This window comes from Pomacea canaliculata, linkage group LG12 (genome assembly GCF_003073045.1).
Source record: "Pomacea canaliculata isolate SZHN2017 linkage group LG12, ASM307304v1, whole genome shotgun sequence".
In the NCBI taxonomy this organism is placed as follows: Eukaryota; Metazoa; Mollusca; class Gastropoda; order Architaenioglossa; family Ampullariidae; genus Pomacea; species Pomacea canaliculata.
In genome coordinates this window covers 22,951,313-22,978,064 of record NC_037601.1, presented here as the reverse complement: position 1 = coordinate 22,978,064, position 26,752 = coordinate 22,951,313, and the positions used below count along the sequence as shown (strand labels likewise).

The 26,752-nt window shown below is 38.3% G+C and overlaps 3 protein-coding genes across 6 annotated transcripts; 2 read left to right on the top strand and 1 right to left on the bottom strand.

Annotated features, from left to right (window-relative positions):
- Nucleotides 1-512: 512 nt before the first annotated feature.
- LOC112553415 (protein FAM92A-like) lies at nt 513-8,141 on the top strand. Its single transcript, XM_025220617.1, has 9 exons — nt 513-771; nt 1,493-1,608; nt 2,179-2,303; nt 3,056-3,124; nt 3,487-3,588; nt 3,786-3,791; nt 4,503-4,721; nt 5,207-5,365; nt 5,890-8,141. The coding sequence occupies exons 1-9, from the start codon at nt 653-655 to the stop codon at nt 6,037-6,039; spliced, it is 1,065 nt and encodes a 354-aa protein (XP_025076402.1). The 5' UTR covers nt 513-652; the 3' UTR covers nt 6,040-8,141.
- Nucleotides 7,401-16,535, bottom strand: LOC112553416 (protein FAM92A-A-like). 3 transcript variants are annotated; one of them, XM_025220618.1, is made up of 12 exons: nt 16,406-16,535; nt 15,985-16,096; nt 15,476-15,591; nt 14,911-15,035; nt 14,256-14,324; nt 13,762-13,860; nt 13,109-13,114; nt 12,593-12,697; nt 11,554-11,667; nt 11,062-11,256; nt 10,431-10,477; nt 7,401-9,493 (listed from the first exon to the last, which is right to left on the bottom strand). In XM_025220618.1, exons 2-11 carry the CDS (start codon nt 16,014-16,016, stop codon nt 10,436-10,438), a joined length of 903 nt encoding a protein of 300 aa, XP_025076403.1. In that variant the 5' UTR covers nt 16,017-16,096; nt 16,406-16,535; the 3' UTR covers nt 7,401-9,493; nt 10,431-10,435. The 3 variants fall into 3 exon arrangements, 2 of the variants coding, with proteins under 2 accessions (XP_025076403.1, XP_025076404.1); XR_003097047.1 differs by lacking the exons at nt 10,431-10,477; nt 16,406-16,535 and adding an exon at nt 10,564-10,727; XM_025220619.1 differs by lacking the exons at nt 10,431-10,477; nt 16,406-16,535.
- Nucleotides 16,045-19,742, top strand: LOC112553414 (vacuolar protein sorting-associated protein 4B-like). 2 transcript variants are annotated; one of them, XM_025220616.1, is made up of 2 exons: nt 16,045-16,175; nt 17,799-19,742. In XM_025220616.1, the coding sequence occupies exon 2, from the start codon at nt 17,997-17,999 to the stop codon at nt 19,113-19,115; it is 1,119 nt and encodes a 372-aa protein (XP_025076401.1). In that variant the 5' UTR covers nt 16,045-16,175; nt 17,799-17,996; the 3' UTR covers nt 19,116-19,742. The 2 variants fall into 2 exon arrangements, with proteins under 2 accessions (XP_025076401.1, XP_025076400.1); XM_025220615.1 differs by lacking the exon at nt 16,045-16,175 and adding an exon at nt 16,625-16,754.
- The last annotated feature ends 7,010 nt before the right edge of the window (nt 19,743-26,752 follow it).

Here is a 26,752-nt window from a genome sequence, read left to right as displayed (position 1 = left end):
CCTATACAGCATCGATCCCTCCCGCTCCTGACTCTCGTCAGGCCTGCCTGCGTCATGGATTTTACCTGTTACTTTAGCATGGTTGTTGTTATTGTCATTGTCGTGTTACTGTAGCATGGTTGTTGTTATTGTCATTGTCGTGTTACTTTAGCATGGTTGTTGTTATTGTCATGTTACTGTAGCAGGGTTGTTGTTATTGTCATTGTCGTGTTACTGTAGCAGGGTTGTTGTTATTGTCATGTTACTGTAGCAGGGTTGTTGTTATTGTCATTGTCGTGTTACTGTAGCAGGGTTGTTGTTATTGTCATGTTACTGTAGCAGGGTTGTTGTTATTGTCATTGTCGTGTTACTGTAGCAGGGTTGTTGTTATTGTCATTGTCGTGTTACTGTAGCAGGGTTATTAATTGTTATTGTCATTGTCGTGTTACTGTAGCAGGGTGTTGTCATGGCAACAGTTGCACATTCTCCCTCCTCTCTGATGTCAGCCCCGCGCGCGCACACGCATACTGATGTAGTACAACTATGTATTTAATTATTTCCAGTCATATCACAACTGATGATCAATGTTGTGTGTGGACCTGCTGAATGAGAAGCGCGTGAAGTCGGCACACACCCGCGTACCCGTGTACCCGCCGCCAGCAGGCCACTGCGCATGTCACAAGGGAGACAAGCCGGAAGTGAGACAAGACAAGGCGGAGAGAGAGCCGTTCGACAGACGCTCGCTATCCTAGCTGTCAACATGAGCCGCACTGGTGCTGAAATGAAGGCGAGGTAAGATATATAATGCTAGTAATAATATGCATCATTGTAGATGTCTTTTGTGAAAGTTTAATAGCTTAGAGATTTCTTATTCAGCGCAATGTTGATCTCCAGTCTCACTGTCGTGTCGCAACTTGTTTTTATAAAGCCACGTTCAGTGAGCATTCTGTATATTATGGTGAATGGTTAATGAATTAATGGCATGCTACCTTAATACACAGTATAGACCCTTTCAGCCTACATGGAACGTCGATTGAAATTGTATATAATGAGCACAAATGCTTTTACTAAACTGGAATTAATAATGGGATGTCGTACGGCAATCTCACTGTTGTTTGTCTTTATTGCATTTTATCGAAATTTAGCAAATGTCTTCCTTTGTAGGAAAACAAATAATCCTCACGCTAACCAGAAGTAATTTATCCTTTTATAGGTTTAGAGTAACTTTGTTCTTTGTCACCCTTTTCAATGAAACATAACTATTCCTTTATGTATAATAATAAACACATTGAGGAGATACAATAAACTGTCAAATAGGATATATGTTTTATATATTATACGCTTTAGTACCATGTAACTATATTTTTAATTTAAATATTTTTGCATACAATAGTGCGGCAGTTAGCTTAAAATATGGTGCACCATTATGTACATGCATTTGTCAGATATTCTATCTTGAACTGTTTATTTTTTCACATACATAACACATCTAACCAAACGTATTTGACTGCAGTGAGAGCCAATCTAAGACCATCCAGGATCGTATTACAGCCATTGAGAAACACCTTGGTCAGTTGTGTGATACACTTGGTTCGTACACCCGCAAAACTGCTCGTTTGAGAGATAAAGGTATTGAAGGATATTTTTTAGTGAATATATTGCCTATCATTGTGTACACATATTTTTCATCTTTCATATATGTATATGTGCATGCACGTATTGTGTTATTATTTCCACCTTTATCTACAAAAATATATGTATTATGAAATATAAATATATGAATGTTAATTGTAATGCATTAGTCACTTAAGTTATAGCAACTTTTAGCAATAAATAAAATTTGTATGTGTGAAATCTGAAAAAAACTAAAAGAGTGAGGTTTCTCATGTATTTATATTCCTCCAGGATTTAAAGCTTAAATGTGCTAAAATGACAAGATTATTAATAAGTTACTCAGTATGGCTATTTGACAACACATTTTCAATATGGTTCATTGGAAATCATTTTTTGAATTGTTTCTTACATGATACAAACAATCAAGTCCAAACCATAACATCTGTAAGCTAATGCTTTGAATCTATTTTAATTTTCTTTTAGTGCTTCAGAAATACTTAAGACCTACAGAAAACATTTAGAACAGATCATTTGATTATATGTGAGTGTTTGAAGTTTGCATGTTTGAATTTTTTGTGTGTTTAGGTGATGAAATGTCAAAATGTTTATTTGAGTATGCTGAATATGAAAAATGGAATCCAACACTGCGGAATGGATTGATGCAGTTTGTGGAGAGTCTGTCTGCTGTGCAGGACTATAGAGAGGCACAGGTATTACTTTGGATATTATAAATATATAAATTTCCAATAATAATAATAAATGAGATTTGTATAGTGCTTACACTTGTCAGGAGTTCCCTCTTAGTGCTTTAGACAAGAACGAGACATGGACAACAGACTAAGGAAGAACAACAGTATTGAGGACAATAAAAGACATAGAAAACACACAGAGGAATCAGGTAACAGCAACTAAGAGTGTCATGAGAAAGCAGAGAAAGACGAAAAGGAAAGTAGCAATCAACAGGAGGGGTGGAGGAATAAGGAAAAAGGAGTAGCATTCTGTGGACTGTTGTCAGGAATAATGGTCAAGGAAGAAATTTGTCCAGTGCACATTCAAAAGATTCAATGGTGGATAGGTAATGGATATGGAAAGGGAGAAAGTTCCATTGTTTTGTTGCACAGTAAAAATCCTGTGACCGTATGTTGTTCTGGTGACAGGAATAGGAATAATTAAACATGTTTGTAATACAGCTTTTGAAAAAAAGATTAATACTCATAATTTTGGGGTTTTTTAGAGAATCATAGTGCTGAACAATATATATGGGTTTTATGGAAAGAAACCTCTAAATTCAATGAAGTATCGGATATTGCATTAAGGTTAATACACTGAATTCTTTTTAGTCAAAGTTAAGACACCATACCCTTTAAATTCTGCTATTTGATGATATTCTTTCAAATATAGCATTTTTCTCCGTGGAAGGTGTAGCTTATTTACTTTTGATGGAAATACCAACTGATTGTAGGTACAACGGTTGGAAAAGAAAGTGGTTAGTCAGCTGAGTGGCTATGGTTTACTTTGCAAACAAACCAAGGTAAGCAGTTACTTTAAAAATACTAGTAATTCTTTATTTATTTCTTTTCATTCTAGCCTGCAATATTTCTTCTATATGAAGGACACTACCATTGTGTATGTGCATGTTTATTGCTTATTTTATGTGATAACTGAATAATATATGGAAATAAAAGTAAGACTCCTGTTAGAATATGAGAAAAAATGTATGATAGATTTTTTTTATTTTAGTGTCTTGATTTGGCTAATGGTTAGATAGCTTTATATTGGGCTGCAGTTTTATAAAAGTACTGATATGCGGAAACAAAATACTTTTATATAAAAAATGGCAGCTCAACTCATTTTATAAACTGTGTGTTGTGATTTATCTTTCTGACATTTTAGAATGATATGAAAGGCGCTTTCACAGCACAGAACAGAGAACAAGTGCAGAAGAAGAAACTGGAACAGATGCGAATAAAACAGCCTCATAATAGGCAACAAATTGTATCCTTTAGTCAGCCAGACTCTACAGTGTATGCATCAAAGTGATGTAGAATAAAAGCGTACCAGTCTCTTTAAGTGCATGTGGTATTCTTTCTGCTTATAGTGCAAGATTGTGCTGTAACACATTTATTTTTGTGTATTGACATGCTTGCCATCAATGATCTTATTAAATTATCTTTTCCTTGACCTGATGACAGCAACAGGTAATGTCTCAGTTCACCTGTGCCAGGCTAGTGAAAGGACGTAGTTGTCAAACACACACATCACAAATATATCAGATAAGACAACCAGCTTGGGGAAGGAGCATCACTCTCATTCAAAGGAAAATCACTGAAATTATAGATATCCTTGAATGGATTCAATTTCATCACAATAAAATCTGAACTTGGAGGAGGGTTTTTTAAAATCATTTATTGCTGTAGCATTTAGTATTTAGTTTTATAAGAAAAGTTACTAGTTTTATGATCCTGCAGACCTTGTTTACTAAACAGTGTTTTTTTTTTTTTTTGAAGATTGTTTATGGAATGCCTACCACATAGGAAACATATAACTGTCGTTGGAGTTAAAGGTTATAAAAGTCATGAACATGAAAGACCTGAAGTATTACTATGATAAGATAGAAAGATGAGATTGCAGTATTTGAAGCATACAAAAGCAGTACAGAGTTTGTGAAAGATCTTTGCATCATGAAAACGGGTTGTTTCAGTGGTTTAATAATAAGAAAATTACATTGTAAGCTTTTTAGTTCTTATTGAGGCAAAGACAGTCTGTGCTAAAAATCCGTGGTTCACAGTTTTACATATTCATTTAGTGGATGTTTCAAACTTTCATAATGTTAACCTAAATTAGTAAATATGTTTGCATACTTACGTTCAGTGTGTCAGAAGATGTCTGTGTTGCACATCCACTTGCAGGCAGAAGGTGAGCTTCAAAGGGCTAGCATAGAGGCTTCCAGAGTTTCGCATGCCCTGGAGCAGCAGGTAGACAGCTTTGAGGCCAAAAAGATTCGTGATGTAAAGAAAGTGCTAAGGGAGTTTGTGCAAATTGAACTAGTTTTCCATGCCAAAGCCTTGGAGCTATATACACAATGTTTTCAGTCAATAAACATTGTAGATCCAGATGCTGACCTGGAGGTTTGTGATGTTTTTTGGTTATTTTTTTTTCTACAAGTAAGATATTTTAAAACAGTACATCATATATTTGCTTATGATAAACCATAGCTGGCATATTCTTATTTAATTTTCACAGATTTAAAACTGAAAATGCTGCATCTTCTTAAAAATGTGTCCTGATCTTATTTTATAGTCTTTATGGACTTAATATTTCACTCTGCTTACTCTCTGTGACATTATTCAAGAAAAACTCCAGTCAGAGGCGGCATTAGCAGTACATGGGGCCCTGGGCAAGTGTCATATGCGGGGCTGAGAGCCATAATGTACGCTGTATACTATACCCATATACTGCTAAAAAGAATCTATCACCAGGCCTGGGGCAGTTGGCCTAGTTGCCACCCAAAGGCTGCCTCTGCCAGAGTTTTGACTGCTGAAGCCCTGTGAAGCACCAGAAGTGTTGAACACATTATTTTGCTTCAGAAAAATATTTTAAGGTATATTTCCAGGAGTTTCGGCGCCAGATTCGACCAGTGAATACTGCCAGGAAGGAAATGGCCAGTGCAGCACAGCAGTCTCTTCAAGGCAGCAAAAGAAGTAGTGACTCTTTGTCGACTCCTACTGTGCGGAGTATGCAACCACATGTCACTAATGGAATCCGTCGGGAGGTAAGAGGAGGCAATAAGAATGTTCTGACAGTTTTTGTAGTGTTAGGTTGTTATTTAAGTCTCCATTTCTGTTTTTGTTACTTAGATACTAGAAACAAGCAACAAGAAATCTAAAATACCAGTCCTGTATTTCTACACATCACTTATTAAGGTTTTGATGATGTTTGGTATTAGTCCCTGTATGGTTTCATATTTGTATCTTTAATATTACAAAGTCATCTTATAAGAGGAGTACTTTCAGAACTCATGTAACAGCAGTGACAAGACCCAGTTTTATTCTGTGTAAAAATGAAACCTGATAGCCAGATGGTAGTGAACAAAGGAGGATCAAGATCGTGTGTTTGACATTTTCCTATTGCCTCATGAGGCAGATGTTGATAATTAGTGAATACACATACATATCACTCATCTTTAACCTTTTTTTTTTTTTATTCAAGAGCATTATGGAAATATCCAAAAAATAAAGCCATTTATAGCAATTCCACCCCTAGATAAATACATTGAATTTTTTTTTTTGTTGGCAGACTATGCAGGATGACAGTGAAGATGATGATGATGAGGAGGATGAAGATGATGATGATGATGAAGACGATGATGATGATGAAGAAGAAGAAGAGTATGCGGTAGCTACACCAAAGTCAGCGAGCAAGACTTCAAACTCTCAACGGCGTTGACATTGTGTAGAGTGATCTGAAGTCTTCTCTTAACAGTCTGGTGTCAGCTGACCCCATCCTGTAGTCAGCATCCTCTTTATACCACATTGTTATTTATTTGGTCTCATAGAAAAAGATCTTCATAAAGAGCTCTGGCATATGTAGGACCTGGTGTGGTTCTGTAAGCCAAGAAGTGCACTCTTCTGAAGGATTGCTGATTAAAAAATTTATCTACACTTTGCCTATGTGCCTCTTTTCCCTAAAATTCCAGAAGCCAAAATAAGTCATCAGTATAGTTAAGGACTTTTGACATTTTCTTTGACAAACTTTACATCCTGTTTTTTACAAATTTAAAAAAAAAACTTTTTTTTTGTGTGCTGCTATCTGAAAAGGGCAATCCAGAAAGTTTATGACATTGATCAGTGGGGACTTTTGGGCATAGTAATTTAAAGAAGTGTAGGTTAAATGAAGCAAGTAGTAAAACTGCATCATTTGCCCCCCAAAATTTGTGAAGGATATATATATGTCATTTAAATGCATGCCAGATGTCTAGAGCTGTTGACATAGAAGGGATGCAAGGTCAAATCTTCTGGACCACTTATAAGGAAATAACTCCTTGATGTAGGGGTGGGAGAGCTGTATCAAGATGTGACTTTTTAAGTCGACCACAAGGTACTAAAGCTGTTGCTGCCTATGGTGACATGAAGTACTGATTTCTAAAACTTGGTGCAAAACATGTTGGTAGCATGATACAGTGCAAACTGATTTGCTATTGCATATCCATGTGGACAAGGAAATAAGAATATAAAACTAGACAGCAGTTATTAAAAAAGTTGTTGACTTTTCACAGTTTTATGCCTGCTAAACCATGAGATAGCATTAGTGTCTTCATGGTTTCAGTTGTAGAATTTGCTCTATTTTTTCTCATAAGCATAAGATCCTTTTGCTGACGTGGGAGCTGTTGCTAGTCGGCCGCATGTTATTTCAGACCTCACTGTTCTTAAATGCTTTTCATACTATACATGTTCAAGTTTTAGCATGCTTGTAATCCTTTCCAGACACTTTGTATGGTCCTTACATTCATAGAGTGCTCTATAAGGCACTTAAATTTAAAGGAATCTTTTTTTAAATATCTGAGATTATATGTATTTAGCATTGTGCATCAGTACTTTATGCCAACATTTTGAAGCAAAAAAAATTGCTTTTGGTAATAATATTGTCAGCTTTTGCAGATAATATAGAAACATTCAAAACATGGTCTACTTATTTTATTTTAAAATATTTGATGGGGAAGGAGAACTTGTACATCATCAATGAATTCTTTTCTGTGAAAATCTATTACCTCCAACTTTACCATTTGATAGAACCTGTTTTTTTTTTGCTCATTTAAAATATAATGCTATTTTTATTGACCTCGTCATTTGTGTCTTTAGTTTTGTACTGCAGTTTCCTAGTAACTGCTGCTTTTATTGTCGTCTCACAGCTGCTGATTTCACGAACAAAGATTTTAGTGTTTTGTAGTTAACACTGTGATACTGTAGAGAAAACATTCATGTGCAGTTCTGAATTGCATATTTAGTGCATGGTTGATTTTCATATCAAGGCTGCTCTTAAATCACACAGTGTCTGTAGCCATTGCTTGTCTAATCAGTTGCTTTGGCAGGAAAGTGCTTAATCCTGAAAGTGGTTTCAAGCTACGTGTGGGAAGGGAGAGAGAAGAAAACCAGAGTACCCAAATAAAACCCCAGATAGGCAGCCATGCAAATAGCTGTCGCATACAGTTGACAAGATCTGAACTCATGGCTTCTCATTGCAGTAGTGACAAGTGAGTGTTTAGCTACACACAACCAGGCATTCCATTGCTTGTATAACCTTGTATGATGTCTTTATAACCTTAGTAGTACATAGCTTTAGTATGTACACTGGCTCCAACAGTGGTAGGTGTAGCCTCTATTGACCTTGTGTCAGTGGTATGTCCAAACATCAAAATAAAGGTCATAACTTTCCTTGGTGCCTTTGTGAGGCAAGTATTTGGTTTATAACACTATGTGATTTAGAGCAGCCCAAGGAAGAAAGCATGAAAACTTTATTTTACTACCAAAAATTAAACCGTTATCATAATATGACTGCCTCACCTTTCTTTGGTTGCTGTAGTGGTCTGTCAGTTGTGCGATGTTGAAAAGCTCACCATACTAAAATTAATGGACATTATGCATTGTCTACCATTCATTTACACACCAATCATTCCTTTCTTTCCTGTACACACCTTGCACACATTGCAATAGGAGTGGGAGGTAACAGATATTATATCACACCCCCGGGTCAGTCACAACTTTGTGTCTCTCTGAATGTTTAGAATTTTTAGCTAATTTTATTGGTTGTAATTGACTTCAGATTATCTCAGTGTGTCAGTGGATTCTAAGATTAAACTGCGTTCAGTTTTACTTCAGATCAAAATCTGGGTAATTTCTGCTGATATTCATTGGATCCTTGGGCAAGCAGGCAAGGATCATGGCTGCCATGCATTTCAGAGTATAGCAAGTGAGAGGACAAATTAGTAAGTGTCTGGTAATGCTCTTGCTGTCTTTTGCATAAAGAATCTACTTCATGCCAATGATGTAGAGAGAATCTCCAGACCTCCCAAGAATAATGTGAGGCAGTTGAAATTCATGACAAGAAGTACTACTCAGTCACTGGAAATACTCTCAGCCCGATTCCCTCATCACCCACTGGTATAGCTGGTGAGGGTTAGAGTAAGGGTTACCCTGTTACTGTTGCCAAAATACATGCCTACAAACATTACTATGCACATAAGTAGATCAATAAACATCAAAAATGTACAGGGATGGATCAAGATTTTAGGTAATGGCACACTATTGATTAGGCACATCTGTTGAAAAATACAAATTTACAAATTCTTTGTTGGCATGCATCTAGAGAATGGCTTGGAGTTATAAGCCGGTATTTAGGGAAACAGTATCTTGCGCTGAGCTTTGTCCAGTCATGAGAGAAAAAAAAATGCACCCTATTAGATTCTTGAAAATAAAAAACCCAAACTGTAGAAATGATTCATTTTATTTCATATGATAAAATATAATAAAAAGGGATGACTGACACCCCTTCACGTCTTAAAAACACTAACAATTCTAATTGCTTTGGTACTATAATGGGGAAAAAGGTTTATACAACGGTAACATTATATATCTGATTCTAAGTTACCTTGCAATCAAAAAAAAAAAAACCCACAGTTTCATAACAGCTGTTGCTAGCACTGGAAGGAAAATATTAAAACAAAGACTATTTTCGCTATTTTAATACTGAATGCTACAAAATGAAATAATGTCCTGATCGGACAGGAAAAGGTAAATAAATATGATTGTCCAGTCCTGAACAAAAGGCTTTGTTTTCTAGGTGAGCATGAACTTAGTACCCATTTCCAACTTCCTCATGCTCTCCACCACATGGATCAAGATGCCTGTAAAGAAAAGAAAATCAACATCTTTTGAGCAAAAGACTGCACTTAAAACATAAAAACTGTGTCCAAAATATAAAAAGTTGTGAAGCCAGATTTGATAAAATTTTCCTTGTGTATTGGGAAAATCTTGCCATCAAACAGAATGTGAATATGGCAAATTCCTAAAATTCAGTTAATTCCAGGCATATGTGGCAATAAACAAGCCTGGACATGTATGGCAATATGGATATGTATGGCAATAAACCTGTGCATTTACAGACTGACAAGCACAACTAGTGACAGCAAACATGCTGCAAAATAGCTGCTACATGCTTGCTAATGTTAGTTAACTCTGCACATGATGAAATCACAGAACAAGCGTAAGTATTTTTGGCAAAAACAAAAATGTCGTTATGGCTTTTTGGGAGAAAGCAAAACTTTCTGCCAAACTTCCATTCATCCACTGAGTCACAACACCTAGTGGTAATTAATGGTTCACAACAAAATTACTATTTCGTGTGGAACATGTCAATAACTGTAGCAGACACACACTTTAGATCATTGAAAATAGGGATGAAGAAAAGATGGAGAGGGGTCCACATTTCCTATAACATTTTAACTTGTTCAATACAGACCCATCGATGCAATTGAACTGTGAAGATGTTTGCACATGTGAATGCAAGCTGTACAGGAAGAGTTAAGACATTTACTGGGCTACAAACAACCATTATGTTCAAACCATCTCTCCCTGTGCTCTAAGCTTTTTTTTAATTTTCACTCGCTCAACTGATGTTAGTATTCGTGCAAATAACGTAACCAGCTCCCACTTTATGCACACTGAATCATTACACATTAATGCAAGCATGAATCCAAGCACTGCTATAAACAATGAAAAAGGCAAATAAGGGGAAAATGTCTGCTACAAAAAGCAAAATGCAGAGGAAAACAAATTATATACCTGCACTAAAGATCATCACTAAAATAGTGCTGAGTTTGAGGAGCAGCCTGCAAGATATGGCAGAGGTGAGTTCAGAAGCATATCACTCAGCAAGGATAAATATTCACAGTCCATGAAATATAGACATACTAACCTCTTTCTTTTGTTTTCAAAAATCAAGAAGAAGAATTCCAGAAATGAATTTTTACATACTACAGCACATGTACATTATCCGATCTGTACTGCAGAAGTGGGTTTCATTTTTATTTTAAGAAATCCAGATTCTCATACACCATGAACTGGAAACACAAATGATTGCTGAAAGGGGGAACAATCAACACTATTTAGTATGAGATAGTCACAAATACTATCAAACAGTACACAGAATATCAGTTATCGTGCAAGTTTGAGTGAAGTATAATGTAGATCCTGAACAGTGTAAGTACCTCATCCTTTTACTAGTAAAGTACTGCAGTATGTTTGTACCCCAAAGCAGTGGACACAAATGTTTTTTTGCATGTATGTGCATGCATGTGTGCACACCCATGTATTTCTGGGCATTTTTATGTAGAACCAAGAGTTAGCGGATTACAAAGACTGAGACTAATAGTAATAATGATTACAGTGTAATAAAGATGTCGCTACTCCTTACTTCAGAAATGCGAACCCTGATGGGTTGCCTTGACTGTGGAGATGACAAGCGACTGGAAGTAACTGGGTCTGTTGACCGCCTGAAAGGAACGGCATAGACTGGGTCTGGGGAGCCTGTGTGAAGCTGCTGGCTTCTAGAACTGCTGTCACCACCAACATATCTGCCTTCTGCCTGCAGTGCAGCTGCTTGAAATTCCTGTCAATGTTAAGAAGTCCTACAAACTTAAAATGTGTACATGCACTAAACAAAATATAATAACCTGGTGGACCATGCAGTGCTTAACTTTAATTTTAAAGTGTTACAGATAACTAGAGTATAATTTACCCAAGCCAATGGTGGTTAATAAAAATGTGTTTAGGTCACAACTACACAAATATCAATTTCAAATGTGTTTAGAAGAGGCATTGTATTTTTGTAATGATAAATCTCTAATGAGTCTCTCATTAGCAGGCCAGCTGATCAAAGAAACATTAGGCCATGAAATCAACATACACTGAGATCAGCCTCTATGTTGATCTGCTGTGCATTTTCAAAGCATTTGGACAGGTATTCAAGGGCCTTGGCATGGTACACCATCTCTATTTTCACAAGTTCAGTCAGAATTTTCTACAGATGAAACAAAGCATCAAGCTTAGAGAGCTTACAAAATCTCCACCCTATAACAGATGCCACGAAAACAAAATGTACATGTTTACAGAAAACCAAACTTTGAGCAGCATTAACGCAGAGTTTGAAGTCTTACAGGTGAAAAAGTTGGAGAAGTGCAAATAAAATGGTAACTGAAGTTTAAGTCCTTTTTAGAACTGCTTAGTGTGCATATGCTCCGTTTGGGACGTGTTATTTTTAGTGTTACACTCACTAGCTAGAACCATATGAATATGTATTGCAAAGTGCAAGAAGCTATTGAATATATTTTGATATATAAAATGCTAGAAAATTCACAATTTTATTTCTCTATCACCATGCAGGGTAAGGTTTTTGCTGTCATTCCCTTAGCCCTCTGAAAAATATTTTGGGAGTGAAGTCCCTCTACCAATAGGCTCTTCAGCCATTTCTGTTAATGTTATGCCGGCTAATTCTAGTCCTGGCTTTGCATGGTAGTCAGTTCATAAAAACAGTTTGTTTTTAAATTGATTCTTGCCCTAAGATTAACTAATTCACAGTCTGTGCCAAATATCAAATGTCGAATGTCACCAAATGACTTTATGTTGCTGTTATAATGTAGACTATTGACTAAGAGTAATGCAAGTTACCATCTGCAAACTGTATAAAGACAGCAATCCCAGCAGGTAAACACTGAATTAATCACATTAAAGCAGTAGACTTTTCTGCTCTCAGTGGTATCAGAAGAGTACCATGCAGTCACATGTTCATGATCTGCCCTTTATAAACATCAAAGTTCTTTTTTTGCATGATCTCTCTCTCTTAGTCACATCCACACGCTTTCTCTTTTACTTTTCAAATTAGCGTACACTAATATTGAGATGTAAATGATTAAGAAACATAAGCCGCAATGAAAACAGGTATTTACCTTAATACCCAAAAGTCTGTCAAACTCAAACCTTTCTATTTCAACCTGCAAGGTACCAGCACACATCCTTTTCTCATCTTGAACCCTCTCCAACTCTAGCTGTGTCTGCAACCGGACAGATGAAAGCATGCGTGCACACACACACACCAAACACAACACACATGCACATGCAGACTTTTTTTTTTTTTTGCAGATTTTCCTTACAGATACATGAAGACTGCCTATCTTGGCAAGTAACAATAATAATGAATATTTCTATACACATAAACCACCCAAAAGGGGAACTCGCAGTGCTAACAAAAACCCAACACTTCTGTCCATTTGATCAACTTATATATTCAGATGTGTACTGCAAAATAGAAAAAAGTTACACTCAAACACATTTATCTAACCAGCCCATACATTCAAATGCTCACAGCAATTTGTTGTGGCTGTTGCACAGATTGGAAAGATGGGTTTTAAAGACTTTTTAAAGTAGAAATAATTGTCACCAATTCTTGACATGATGTTCCATACCTGATTCTGAATCGCACGTGAAGGATAACAATTCATCAAACTGCCATTTTTTCATTAAGCTTAGGTCTGAGATACTACTTATGCTTCAATGGCACAGTTTGAAAACAAAATTTTTGACTGTTTGTCTTTAGCTGTGAGCATAAGCCCATCAGACATATTTAATGATTAAAATTAGATAAACACATGAATAATGGCCAAAAGATCAGTTTATGCATTTATAAGAATGCTTGTCAGCGTAACTGTAACTGGTTATTTAATAAACAACAAATGAGTGTTTTGGATAAAGAGAAAAGGTGATCGTCACCTAGATGGGAAAAGCAATGAAGGGTTCTAATAGATGTTTAGTTCGGATAAAAAGGAATGCAATCTGCTGCAATTTTTAGAGGTGACATATACATTGCACAAGATGTGCTCAACGACAGGCTGAACAGCAAATGACTTCATTAACTCTTTACATTTCTGTTCAGTTAAAATAGTTAAAACACACACACACATTCATATTTACACTGCTGATGAGCAAGAAACTCTAAACTGTAAAGAGTTAATCAGGACAATAAAATATTGAATATCAAATCCATTCTTAACATTGCAAAGCAAACTCATTAGCATCATCCACAACAAAGACAAGTTTGTAACAAATGGATTAAGGATACGATAAGCTGTGAGTTGTGTGGTTTCTGCTGCAGTTTTTGAAGTTTGTGAAATACCTTCTTTTCCTTGCCTGAGGCAGCAATATCTGAGTGAACAGTTTTCTGTAACAATTTATACTTGCAATGAGATATTCAGCCAACATCTTATCACAAGCCAGTATATGAAAATCCTTTTCTAATAAATGGTTATGGTAACAAAAGCTTTTTGTACATGCTGGATCATATTCTGCTTTTTTAAAGGTACACATGAACTCAGACTGTCATTGAAGAAACTGCTACCCCAGCACCACCTTTCTCCTGCATCTTCTTTGTGCAACTGTATGCTTATACTTTGATTATAATAACATATCTATTCCTCTGATTAGTGTCTTTTTCATTATGCAGTGATAAAGATATGTTTTTAACAGAATAATAATATCTATCATAAAGACTTAATCAAATTTTTCTTCACAGGGAAAAAGTTTTGACAGTTAACAGGGAAAAACAATGGATAATACCTTCATGTATTTGCACAATTCTCCATATCGCATCAATGGTTTCAATACTTTTGCCTCCATTCTTTTAACCTATGAAAAATATACATAATACTCTAAGCCACCAATGGCTGAAAGTTATTTGTTACATACTGTAGGCTTTAACACATCTCAGCAATTGGCTGCCTGATGAGGGAGGTAGCATCAAAATAATAAAAAAATAAAATAAATCAATGATATAAGTCTATTGGAGATGAAAACTGAAAATATAACAGAAGCACATTTTGCAACAGTTGACATCATTTAACCAACACGAGATGACTAGTAAGCAAAACTAGTATTTGGCAAAACCATGAATGCCATCCAGCAGGAAAGGCCGCCAACTTTATTAGACTCAAAAAGATATGACATAAACCTTCAAGCTCCCTAAAAACAATAGGTAGATGAAGTTAAAGTCACATGGGAAACAATTAACTCATTAAATGCAACATATGCGGTTGTTAGTGCTGTAATCCTCACACTGTTGCTTTAACATGATTCATTTTTGAGACGCAACAAAAAGAAAAAAAAGCAGTAGTAGTGCCATGAGAACCCTAAATGGCTCCGACACAAAAAGGGCGCCTAAGATACAAAACATAGGAATCTAAAATAAGGTCTCAGTAATATTTCAGTATTTAACCTTGGTATCACTGTAGTCCTGCACCACTGCATAGTTTTCAGCAAAGCGCTTGATGTTGTAACAGGATGATGAGTTGAAATGGTTGCTTTCAGCATAAGCTGTCAGCCTGCTGGCCAACAGATCACCTGTAAAATACTGACAAAAGTAATGCAAAAGACATTTTCACAACTTCAGTTTTACCTTCTGCAAAAATAAATATATGCAATGAAATGTTAAGCACATGCATAATCAGAATAAACTGCACAAAAAAGTCTGAATTCAGCTTAGCTGGTAGGAATGTGCACTAGAATATGACCTGCCAAAACAGCCTACCTAAAGGAAAACTCTGAAAAAAGAATATGAGATTTATAACATTCATGAGAATTCAGTACAAAACTGTAAATTTTTTTTTTCATTTCAACCAGATTTTAGCTTTATATTCTCCCTCCCCTAATCAAACCAACTGCATCTTGCAATATGAGGATTTGGTTGAAGTATTCTTGTTTTACTCCTGTCACATAATACATGACAAAGTATAGTAGTGTACTGAAAGTGTACTAAAGTATGTGGGTGGGTGACTTCGCACCTTTGTCTCTCAGCCTGGCACTCTTTCTGACGATAGAGCCAACTGTTTCACAGATATTTCCCAGATGTTTCTGGGCATTCTGCACTCGATACTGGACAAGTCTTGATTCTGCCTCCCTGAAAGAAGTACAGCATTATGTACAATTATGCAGTCTTTACGAGCAAGTAGGTCTGGACCAAAGACATGGGTTTAAGGACTCACCACAGTCCAAAGGGCATGATAATATCACAAATTTCAATTAAACACAGAGCCATCTGGAACCTTTGTTGAGTGGTTGCTCGCTAACAACCTTCAGAAAAAAAGTTAAATGAACTGGTGTAAGTAGTGAGACAATTTAGAAAGGACTTTTCTGTCAGTGATTTCGCCTGCATGTCCATGCATGCTCGGACCCAGACCTGCATGGTGTTAACGTTAATCATTGACTACTCAATCATTAGCCGTATATAACATAACTATCTGAAAAGTTCAGGTAATACAATAACAGTTCAGTTAATACAATAACCAAGCACCTATTTGCCTGCTGTGCATTACGTGTCGTCATGACGAACCGGGACCACACTTTCAACAACTGGACACTGAAGTCGATTTATTACATTGCGTTGCGTTGGTTGAGCTTCCCGGCTGTGCGATAAGAACAGCAGTGAAAACTGTTTTTCATTTTAGAGAGTGGAACAATCTGTGACAGCAGTTCTAAAAGATAGTAAGTAGTATTTACTGTCTTAGGTCCTGCTATACGCCTGGCAGTAGTGGGGTGAGACAAGACATATATAGTCAAACACACTAACAACATCTCATCGTGAAATGTTGATCTAATCATGCACTTTATGAAAAACAAAATAAACCGTATGTCCCTGAAAGAATTTAAGTTTTTTTCGAGGAGCTGAGTGCTAAAGTTCTTCATCTAAAACTGAATCTTTAAATGGTTTTCACTTTGAACTCCACAGAGGGGATGGAAGTGTAGCGTCTCAGACTGGCACAGCGCTGGACAGTCCATTATTAGATAAGGTTCAGTCTCTGCATTGTTTATTTATACTTCAGCCTTCGACAGGGCTACATTTCCTGTAGTTCTCATGAATATATTCAGCATTTTTAATGACAATGTGGCAAAACTTTGAATCATTTTGTCCGCACGACGATCATCAAGTCACACAACGTCCGTGCCAAGGGCAGTAAGCACACGAGTGGCTTCCCTTGGTTCACCCTGGCCGAGCATCTTTCCTCTCGGCGCAGCAGCAGCAAGGAGTGCTCGAGAAAACTTGTTTGTACTGTGTGGATTAAGGTAAAATCCTAGTGTTTTCCTTTAACAGTCTGCAGAAGTCAAGCAGAACTTTATTTTTGTGCATACTGTGTCGGTGTAGGAGGGAAGGGCCTAGGGGTTGTTGGGGGATCAGCCCATATAAGGCAGGGACAGCTTACCCTAACATTACCTTCAGCATTCTTCTGTTTATTTTATTGTTTCAGTTTTCAATTTTAGTTACATTATTGGCGTTATTACAAATATGTTCGTACCAAACCGTACATCATCTTCGAGGCATTTCCTATGTTGCTGCGCCGAGGAACTCCCGTTACTTTGTAACGGTAATGAAGTTAAAACGAAGATATTTTGTGTCTAGCACATTAAAAACATTTCTCCACCGGTAGCACACAAGCAACACGGGGCTCGTGTACTTGAGTGTTAAAACATTCGCTTGTCATCACTGCAGTGAGGACTAAAATATCCTCTTCAGTAATACCTGTCATACTAATAATACTTCAGTAAAACCTGTCTGCAGGCCTGGCCGTGATCGAGGGATGCTTTGGCTGCCACCCCGTCTATCATCCCTTTCCCTCATAGTGTGAAATTCTGCCGAGCAACCCAAACAACCCGCCTGTCAATGAAACGCTTGTTAAGTTAATTATGTTATAGGAAGAGACACAAGAGTGAAGAGAATTTCTGTGGTAGCCAAAACTATGGATGATGCAAAACCACAATGTCGATTGTTGAATATGACCTGACAGATAAAAATGTGATAAAGCATAATTTTTGTTCTTGAAAAAATGCAAATTATTCAGTCCTGATAATTGATTTCACATTGTATTTTCCCCAGTGTCAGATTGATGGTGTTTGTAACACTGTTTAACATGTTCTGAATGTATGATCATGTGTACATGCAAATTGCAACAAAAAATGTTAAAATATGTTGGGGGTTATAAATAAAGATAATAATTTTGTGTTATATATATATCTACCTTCACTAGCTGCTGTAATATATAAGGTTAATATATGTTAAAAGCAATAAAAAAGATTTAAATAACTTCTTTCTAAGATTATTTCTGTGTGCAGGAACAGTACTAAGAATGGCTCTTAATACCACATGCAGAGGACTGTTAAATAAGGGAGTGAAATATTTACAAACTGGTTTAAATTTGGAAGAAGAAGGAAATATGAAATCAGCTATTATGGCATACATGGAAGGAATTCCACTTTTAATTCAAGGGTGCTAAGACAGACCCACTACCTTCCCGTATTCAAGATCTTCTGATGGCAAAAGGTAAACTGTATCTAAAGAGGGTTGAGGCGATCCGCAATCACCTTGAAAAAGGAGATGCTGTCCCACCACCAATATTTGTCAACAAAGAAGAAACGTCTTTTCAAAATCTTGATGAAAGCTCAAGAGAAATGATTAAAATATACCGTCAACTTCCAGAGTACACTCCAACTTTGAATAACTTTCATGGCCTTCCACAGAGTAAAGAGTTCTTAGAAGAAAATATCATCTTACCTCTTAAATTTCCTGGATATTTTGATAATCCTCGTAGAATTCGACGGGGAGTTTTGTTTTTTGGACTTCCAGGTACTGGGAAGACACATCTCTTGAGAGCCATAGAGTCTTCCATTTCTTGTTCTTTTTTACACTTTAGTATGTCGGACTTTCTTTCTAAATATGTAGATCCAGAAACACATACACAGCGATTGAAAGATGCATTTGAATGGACCAGGAAAAACTACCCTTGTATTCTAGTGCTTGATGACTTGGATGTTCTGTGTGAACCTAACTCTCTTAAAGATCCCAACAGCATTGCTAGTCTCATCAAAAGTGAGCTGGTAAACCAGCTGCAGAATCCTTCACCACAGCAACCAGTCATACTTGCTGCTGCCCAGAAACCTTGGTACCTCACAGGAACGCTGCGTCGACGATTTGATCGGAGGATATTCTGTACGCTTCCTGATGCCAAAGATCGCACACGAATCTTTGCTCAGAATCTGGCTGGAGCCAAACATACTCTCACTGAGGAAGAGTTACAATCTGTTGGCTTGAAGACAGAAAACTTCACTGGTGCGGATATTATTTGCTTAGCTAGACAGTGTGTGATGGCATCATTGCAAGCCCTGCAGGTGGCAACCCACTTTGTAAAAGTATCTGTGAGCAAGAATGTGGATGGTCAGCATGTAAGTCAAGATATGTTGACCCCTTGTTCACCTGATGAGCCTGAGGCCATAAAGATAAATTTGGAGTTCTTAAATATTGAAAGAGTATTGGAACCTGCAGTAGTGTTTCAGGATGTGGAGAGAGCATTGAGCAAAGCTTCAGCTAGCTGCTTAGAGGAAGAGAGAAAAAGGATGGATAAATGGGCTGAAGAGTTTGGCCAAGATGAGTAAATAACTACGTATTGAGGTTCAGCTTAAACTTTCTGTCTTTCAGACTCGTGTTTAGTTTGTCCCCTTTTCCAGAATTTGAGTTTAGACATGATTTAATGTGAAGCAAATGACCTCTCAAAGGATTTTTGTCATAGGCCACAGTTGTCATCCAGTGATAAAGATTCTGCTTCTGTAATTACTCAGGCCTTGCCATTTAACCTTTTGCCACAGCTCACTGAGTTCTGTCTGTAGACATAATTTCATAGTGACTAATGTTCTCCACTACCAACACCACCCACAGGGGAGAAAGACTTTAATATTTATTTTAAAGCAATCATTTAAGTTGCTTCCCTTGAACAATTCTGTACTCCACTCTGGTATTGGTAGTATGAACTGTCTTTAATGTGGAATTTTTTCCCAAAGATTTCTTTCAAAGTTATTATATACTATATTTTTGTGAAATCTTTGAGTAAATTTAGCTGGTTATTATATGGTGCATGCAATATTTACTGGGCACTGCTTTGGTTGTTTGCACATAAAGTTTGAAAAGAAGTGTTCATTTTATGGCTTGCAATAGATAATGTTAGTGCCATCAAAAGAGAAATGAATCAGAAGTATTAGACAAAATAAAAGAGGAGAGGTTTTGAAGCTTTAGTGTAAGATTGGATGTTAAACTTTAGTGAACTATTATCCTCCTATGATTTAATTTGTGCAATAATTGGTATGTTTGAAAGTATTATTTTAATGATAAAGCATCCTTGCATGTAAAATTAAGAAAAGCTCAGTGATTGTGTGTGGTGGGGAAGAGAAGAGAGTGTGTCAAAGTTATGCAAATGAAGAGCATTAAACAGATCTCAAGAGTGCAATAAAATAAAAATCTTCTCTTAAAACATCAAGCAATGATGATAGCAACAAAGGAACATGCAATAATGTGTCATCTACTACATCATTCACTTTCTTGCTGGTCTTTACTGATACTGAGATAAGAGATGCTGACATAAGACATTTTGTTTCTAAATAAATCTACGAGAAAATAGTTATTTCCGCAAAAGTAGGCCACACCCTTTTCTTCTTTACATTTATGTTATGTTAAAATTTCCATTTCTTATGTTTTTACATGGTATTGGTTAAAATCATTTATTCCAGTAGTTTGAAAGTTGATAAAAGTGTTAGATGTTTTCATCTATAATTAGTAATTATATCCCACTCAAAAACGGACCTTTTAAAAAAATTATTTGGGTTGATGTGGAATATATTTAATTTGCCTCTTCAATATAACTTCATTATCGTTTTGATTAATAAATCATGGATTAACTTGCTTTAAAATGGGGCAATGAGTTTTTAAAGGAATTGAATTTTTGGGTCAAGCTCTTTTACTTTTTTCCCCATCAACTCTGGCTGGAAAAAACTGTGCACTTTTTGCAAATTTCTATTGTGTACAGAAAAGTCATTTATTTTTAATTCCTAACTTCATTTGCTCTTTCACCAGCAAGTACACAACAAAGTGAACATTTGTCGAACAGTAGAGATGATGGTGACACAAACTGTAAAACTGACGGGGAAGAGTGCACTCGAAAAAAATAAAAACTATTTCCTTGTTTGACAACAACGTCAGAGCAATGTTGCTATGACACGGTGCTTCTCTGTAATTTATTTGGCGCAATCGTAAGGAATTCGCATGCATGTCATCAAGATTTCAAAGGCTACCACGGCAAACTAAACCAACTTTATGAATATTCAATTGTAGAATTATCAAGTATTTGCTCATTAACATTTGGTAAAATAAAGACCACTGAAAGTAAAAGGCAGTGTTGATGCTGACCAGATAGTAGATACCTATGGATGAGCCCCTCATCAAAACCAGAAAAGGTCAAACTCATAAATTGAGGTGAAGGTCAGAAGCTCAGGTAGATGCAGGTATGCGTTGCATTCTTCCAATGCACCATATAAACCAGGCTTGGACTGCCTACGGTTAGCGATCAACAGCTTTAAGTTGACCGTTTTTAACTTGTGTGTTTTACATACGTTTGTTCACATGTCGTTCTGTGTGTGTCCGGAGTGAGTTCCACGATTCATTAATGAAGGCCCGTGCTTTTTATCTCCTTTGCAGTACATACAGAAGTCGAACCATAAGAAATTTACGGTTATTTTTATATTTTGAAGGAGATGGAAGCCCATGTCCACCCCAGACCGGGGAAATTTAAAGTCGGCGCCATGCCGCCCTCTGTGGCACCATTGTTTCTGTGCAGGAGGAAGAGGGTCGGGGGGGGGGGCTCTCTCGCCCTGCTTACCAACATCTGGCGCCGGAGGTTGGCGTCCATGTCACAAAACCACTTAGTGTGAGCCCCCACCCCCACTCTTTCAGTCATCTGTCATCGTTTAATGTCAGGCCAGTCTCCAGCCTTTCTTCTCTCCAGCATATGATAATATATGGAAGCGCCAGCCTGGCGCTGTCTCCGCTCAGCAATAACTCGGGATGGGGTGCGGCGTGGACGAGACGAGGACACCACAGGCTTAAAGGTCTACTACAGTCAACAGGTTTGCTGGGCCTAACTGTTTTTTTTTTAAATCCCAAAATCTGAGTGAATAAGCCCACCCGTTCTCGAAACACAAGTTAAATAGGCACAAAACTCTCCCAAATGTATACAACACGAGTGTGGTTGCAAATGACTTGTCTAAAACTAGTGGGTAGACCCTACTCGCCCAGTAATGTAACTTGCTGAAGCCCCACACAGCCATCTTACCCTCGTGGTGCCATCTTACCCTCGTGGTGCCATCTTACCCTCGTGGTGCCATCTCACCCATCGTGTGCCTTATAAACCAATAAGTGTCTGCAACATGAACAGATTCAAACCTACCTCCGTTTTAAAATCAATGAATCAAAGCGGTTCAACAAAAATGCACACGAAGTTGTTATTTCTGGCATTTATCGAAGATAATATGGGACAGGTAAGAGACCAGAACAAAGAATTTCAACAGAAACCCAGGCTGGCGGAGAAGGGGTTAAAGGGAGGAGGCACACACGAGGCATGGTTGGGCTAAACATAATGGTCACGTGACAAAATGACAGAAGACAACTTGCTGCTGTAGACTTTGGTAATGCCACTTCCGATGTACATGATTTTTCTTAGGAATGTGACTTGCTTTGTGCTTCCCTGTGACTGTGTGACATTGCAGTGGACGAGGATGGCTCACCAGGATGAAACCATTCAAAGACCACGGAGTGGACAGTCTGAAAGGACGGTGCCCAGTAGTCGGGCCCAAGGATCGTACATTTGTTTCATTTGTTCCTGACCTCTCAGGAATTTTTTTCCTAAGTTTTGGAAGACCTCAACAATTACTTCAATACCAAAAATGTTGCATATCAATAAGGAAAATAAATTCCAGCCAGTGGCTTGGACCCCTTGCCATGCGTGGAGAGGGTTGCGTGCAGCTCATGTCACTGCTGTTGCTGGTACACACGTGGAGACTGTCACGCTGGTCACACATACAGGGGTCACACACACAGGGGTCACACATACAGCGGTCACACACACAGCGGTCACACATACAGGGGTCACACATACAGCGGTCACACATACAGGGGTCCTGCATGGCTGTATTCTGTCCGTGATATTGTTTCCATCTATACCAGCGAAGCCTGGACACATTTCCCACCTGTGCCTTATCGCTGATTACCTTTGCAGACATGGCGCTGGTTGGTTGACTGGAGAGCGAAGACTCACTGACAAACTATTTCTTCCAGATTCACAAAATTCAATTCATGGCTTGGGGACAGTGCTTTAGGTGCATATTATTTCTAAAACCAAAGAACTGGTCCTTGTATACCAGTGATTGTTGACAATGAGAGGGTCGGCACACCTGCCCCTCAGTCGCTATTTCGCAGCCTGAAGGAGTTTTTAGCATCCAATCTGTCTGTTGGGCTGACGGTTCTTTGTGTCAGTGATAAAGTTTGTTTGATGAAGGTGGTCAAGACTGCTAGCAAGATCATTGGCTTCCCTCAATACCTTTTGGTGACCTGTAAACAAGGCCTGTGAGGTTAAAGGCTGTCATCATCATTATTGTCATTATCAGTCCTCTCTCACCCGCTACCTTGACTGCTGAATGTTACCGCAGATGAAAACTTCTGGTCGCCAAGAAAAGTGTGTAGTTCCTCACTGTCACATTTGTTCTGTGAGATTCACCGCTAGAAACTTGGCCAACGAACGAGGGCCAGTGCAGCAGGCGGGGCAGGTGAGGGTCAGGTGTGGAGGAGAGGAGGGCAAGATGGCGTTGTCACAAGCCCGGCACACAGTCTCCTCAATAGCTACTACATTTCAACCTGCAGCCCCAGCACAAGACACACAAGTGGTTTGCACCAACTCACTTCTTCAAATGACAAGCATGAGACAACATGGAAACAAACCGCCCGCCACTGGCAGCACAGGTAAGTGAAAGGTGTCTCATGGGAGAGCAAGCAGGTGGAATGTTGTGTAAACACTGTGGCATCTGTCTCTTCTCTCTCCTCTCTCTCCACTGGACTATCTCCATCCATGCAGGATGGACCCCAGCTACAGAAGGTCACTAACTGTCTGCAGCATTCAGAAGGTCAAGTGCACGTGGCACCCGCGGTGTGGACCTGAGTAAGAACCTGTCTCAGTGGCGTTTACTCGCGAGCAGGTCGCGGGGTTATTTGCTCGACTTTCGACTTTCACGGGCAACGGCGAGCATTCAGACTGGATAGAATGAAAGCTTACATGAGATCATTGTGTAGTGAGTGGAGGATGGCAGGCTTTGAGCACATTCAGTGTCGTTTGGTGGAGATAAATTGTAACGACTAGTGAGAATTTGTAGGAGCACAATACAAACAGTGAGACTCCCACCCGTCTAAACCAGTTAGTGAGTACCACAACAGATGACAGAAACAAAAATACTCAAAAATTGATAGCAATTTAACTACTACCCACACATAAATCACCACCACCTCCAGACTATACCAAAATAAATTCGCTCGAAAATATAAAGAAATGACAGGTAGTCAAAGTAATATTAAAACTTTAAGTAGTTATTTCATGCGAAAGTAAGCACAGTAAGCACACTGTAGATGCTGGGAAACTCACAGAAACCGAATTCATGGTGCAGGTCGCTTCCACACATTCCCTTCACTACCTCACCACGGAGTGACAGAAGGACAGTATCACAGTCTCTACCCTATGTCTCCAGTAAAAACATAAACTATGGACTTTGACTATGTGGCGACTGAGCAGAATGTACTGGATGTAGAGATGTTCACAGGGCGTTCACAGTTGTTCATCTCACATCTCACAAACTGCTAGTCTTGCAGACTTGCAGTAGATGTCTGTGACCCTCAAGGTTGGACAGGTAGGTAAGAGAGTAGACATTTCCTAACAGGACAGGTAGGTAAACCTTAGAGTAGACATTTCCTACAGGACAGGTAGGTAAGAGTAGACATTTCCTACAGGACAGGTAGGTAAACCTTAGAGTAGACATTTCCTACAGGACAGGTAGGTAAGAGTAGACATTTCCTACAGGACAGGTAGGTAAACCTTAGAGTAGACATTTCCTACAGGACAGGTAGGTAAGAGTAGACATTTCCTACAGGACAGGTAGGTAAACCTTAGAGTAGACATTTCCTACAGGACCAGCCTTTGACCAACTTCCTGCTGGGGTGGCGAGCGTGTCGGGTGCATGATGGCAGCAGGTTGGCGACATGGTCTACCCTGTAGTCAGTGTAGCGCAGAGGTGGGCAACTTCTCCGGTCGGCGGGCCGGATATGGGGAAATGAAAGTCCTTGGCGGGCAGATTACTGGATCAATACCTTAATCGCGTATTTATCTACATATGCAAGGAATAAATCGTGTTTAATGTAAACTTGTAAACTTTAATTTTAAAGCATCGAGACCAAAAACAGTATTTAATGATGTTATGGTAGTGTACATCAACAGCTGCTGAAGTCAATGAGACAGCTGCGGTCATCATTCATGCCATCTTTCTCAGGTTGGCAAACTTGGACTCAGTCAGTGAAGCATAACATTTGTCAATGCTTTCAGATTGGAATTTCTCTTTCAGAGTAGAGGCAATCCATTCCAGCTGTAGAGCATCCGACACCTTTTCAAAGTCAGTTGTAAACGGGGATGACAATTTAAGATATCAAACTCAGCAGCAAGTTTCTGGAAGTCCGCAACACGACGAGCAAATTCATTGTCTAGTGTAGATACAATATTAGTGTATTTCTCAGTTGACATCATCTGGGGTGCCATAGTCTCCAGTGTTGGAAAGTGTGTTGTGATATTGTGACTGAGCTGGCGAGAAAACAGTTTTAGCTTCATCCTGAATGCCTTCACTGTTGAGTACAACAAAGAACCAAAGAATAACTCACAGTCACTATTATTCGAGCAGTAAGCAAGTAATTAGCACATGTAGTGGCAGATTGCGGCAGACTGTAGTCGCGGGCCACACTATCATGTACGACAAGAAACAGTCTGCGGGCCAGTCAAAATCCCGTCGCGGGCCGTAAGTTGCCGGTCCCTGGTATAGTCCATCATTATTTAGGGCGGCATAGGACCCTGCAAATGTAATCCAGAACTAGCCCTGCTCCCCCCCCCCAAAAAAAAAAAACCAGAAGAAAAATTTACAGAATTTCTGCAAATTGAAATTCGCCGTAGACTAATGTCAACCAGGCATTAATTTTGAATAGTTTCATCAACTCTCCGGCCAAAACTTATCGTTTGTCAAAACCAATTTGAAGTGACTTTTCTCTTGATATGCAGAAAACAAGACGAAATATTTCACGACAGTGCAGGAGACATGCAACAGGTAAGTCCCTCATGTTGCTGTTACGATTCGCACTTCAATGCCAATGTTATTTTTGTTCTGGTTGCCAAAGTTATGTTTTAAAACCGTTTAATTTTAAACCATGCATGCTCTCTGAAGTTCCACTTCAAACATGGCAAGAATGACACACACAGGTTTTCATTTCATGAAAACATATTTAATGTCATTGAGTATAAAGCCAGGAAATATTTACATCATACAATAACAATTAATCTTACACGTACAACAAATGGTTATCATTTATGATAAAGACGAATTAATGACACTCAAAAAAGTATAGGAATTCATTAAACAGTGATAAAGCAAAGGAATTTTCTTACATGAACAGACTTTTAAATATTTCAATTTCAAATGATTAAAGGAGAGCTATGTGTTGCGGCCCCATGCTCCATGGTGAGTCACGAGGAATAATTAAACTTAAACTAAATAAACCTTTACATTTGCTATAAAAAATAGTCCAGGGCTTCTGCTTACGCAAAAAAAATGAGTACAGTACGCATTAAAAGTTGGGAGGACTCCTTCAATTTTCGTCAGTGGGTCCCCTTCAAATTTGGGCGAACAGATACAAAATTGGGCAAGTGTAGTGTCTGACATCGTAGCCCAATCTATTGTTGTCGTCTGTTACAAGGTGAGACCTCCTTGCACTGAGTTTTTTTTTTTCCCCTTACCGGGAAGAGTTCCATGAACCTATTTGCAAGATGTCGTTAACAGCGTGGTTAGAATCATCTCAGAAACGGAAAGAAAGTGAGCATCCCAAGTACAGTGACATAACATTGACTTCCAGAAGCTGCCCCGCAACAGGTCACGCTGCTGGAGCTCGGACT

What these genes read in the sequence shown, in the direction of transcription:
- LOC112553415 (XM_025220617.1), top strand. Translation starts at nt 653, where the DNA reads ATGTCACAAGGGAGACAAGCCGGAAGTGAGACAAGACAAGGCGGAGAG. An exon ending in AGGACTATAGAGAGGCACAG is followed by an intron (nt 2,304 to 3,055) that starts GTATTACTTTGG and finishes AACTGATTGTAG; the next exon opens with GTACAACGGTTGGAAAAGAA. An exon ending in TACTTTGCAAACAAACCAAG is followed by an intron (nt 3,125 to 3,486) that starts GTAAGCAGTTAC and finishes CTGACATTTTAG; the next exon opens with AATGATATGAAAGGCGCTTT.
- LOC112553416 (XM_025220618.1), bottom strand. Translation starts at nt 16,016, where the DNA reads ATGACGACACGTAATGCACAGCAGGCAAATAG. An exon ending in AGGACTACAGTGATACCAAG is followed by an intron (nt 14,325 to 14,910) that starts GTTAAATACTGA and finishes TATTTTTCATAG; the next exon opens with GTTAAAAGAATGGAGGCAAA. An exon ending in TCAGGGTTCGCATTTCTGAA is followed by an intron (nt 10,478 to 11,061) that starts GTAAGGAGTAGC and finishes CATATCTTGCAG; the next exon opens with GCTGCTCCTCAAACTCAGCA.
- LOC112553414 (XM_025220616.1), top strand. Translation starts at nt 17,997, where the DNA reads ATGGCAAAAGGTAAACTGTATCTAAAGAGGGTTGAGGCGATCCGCAAT.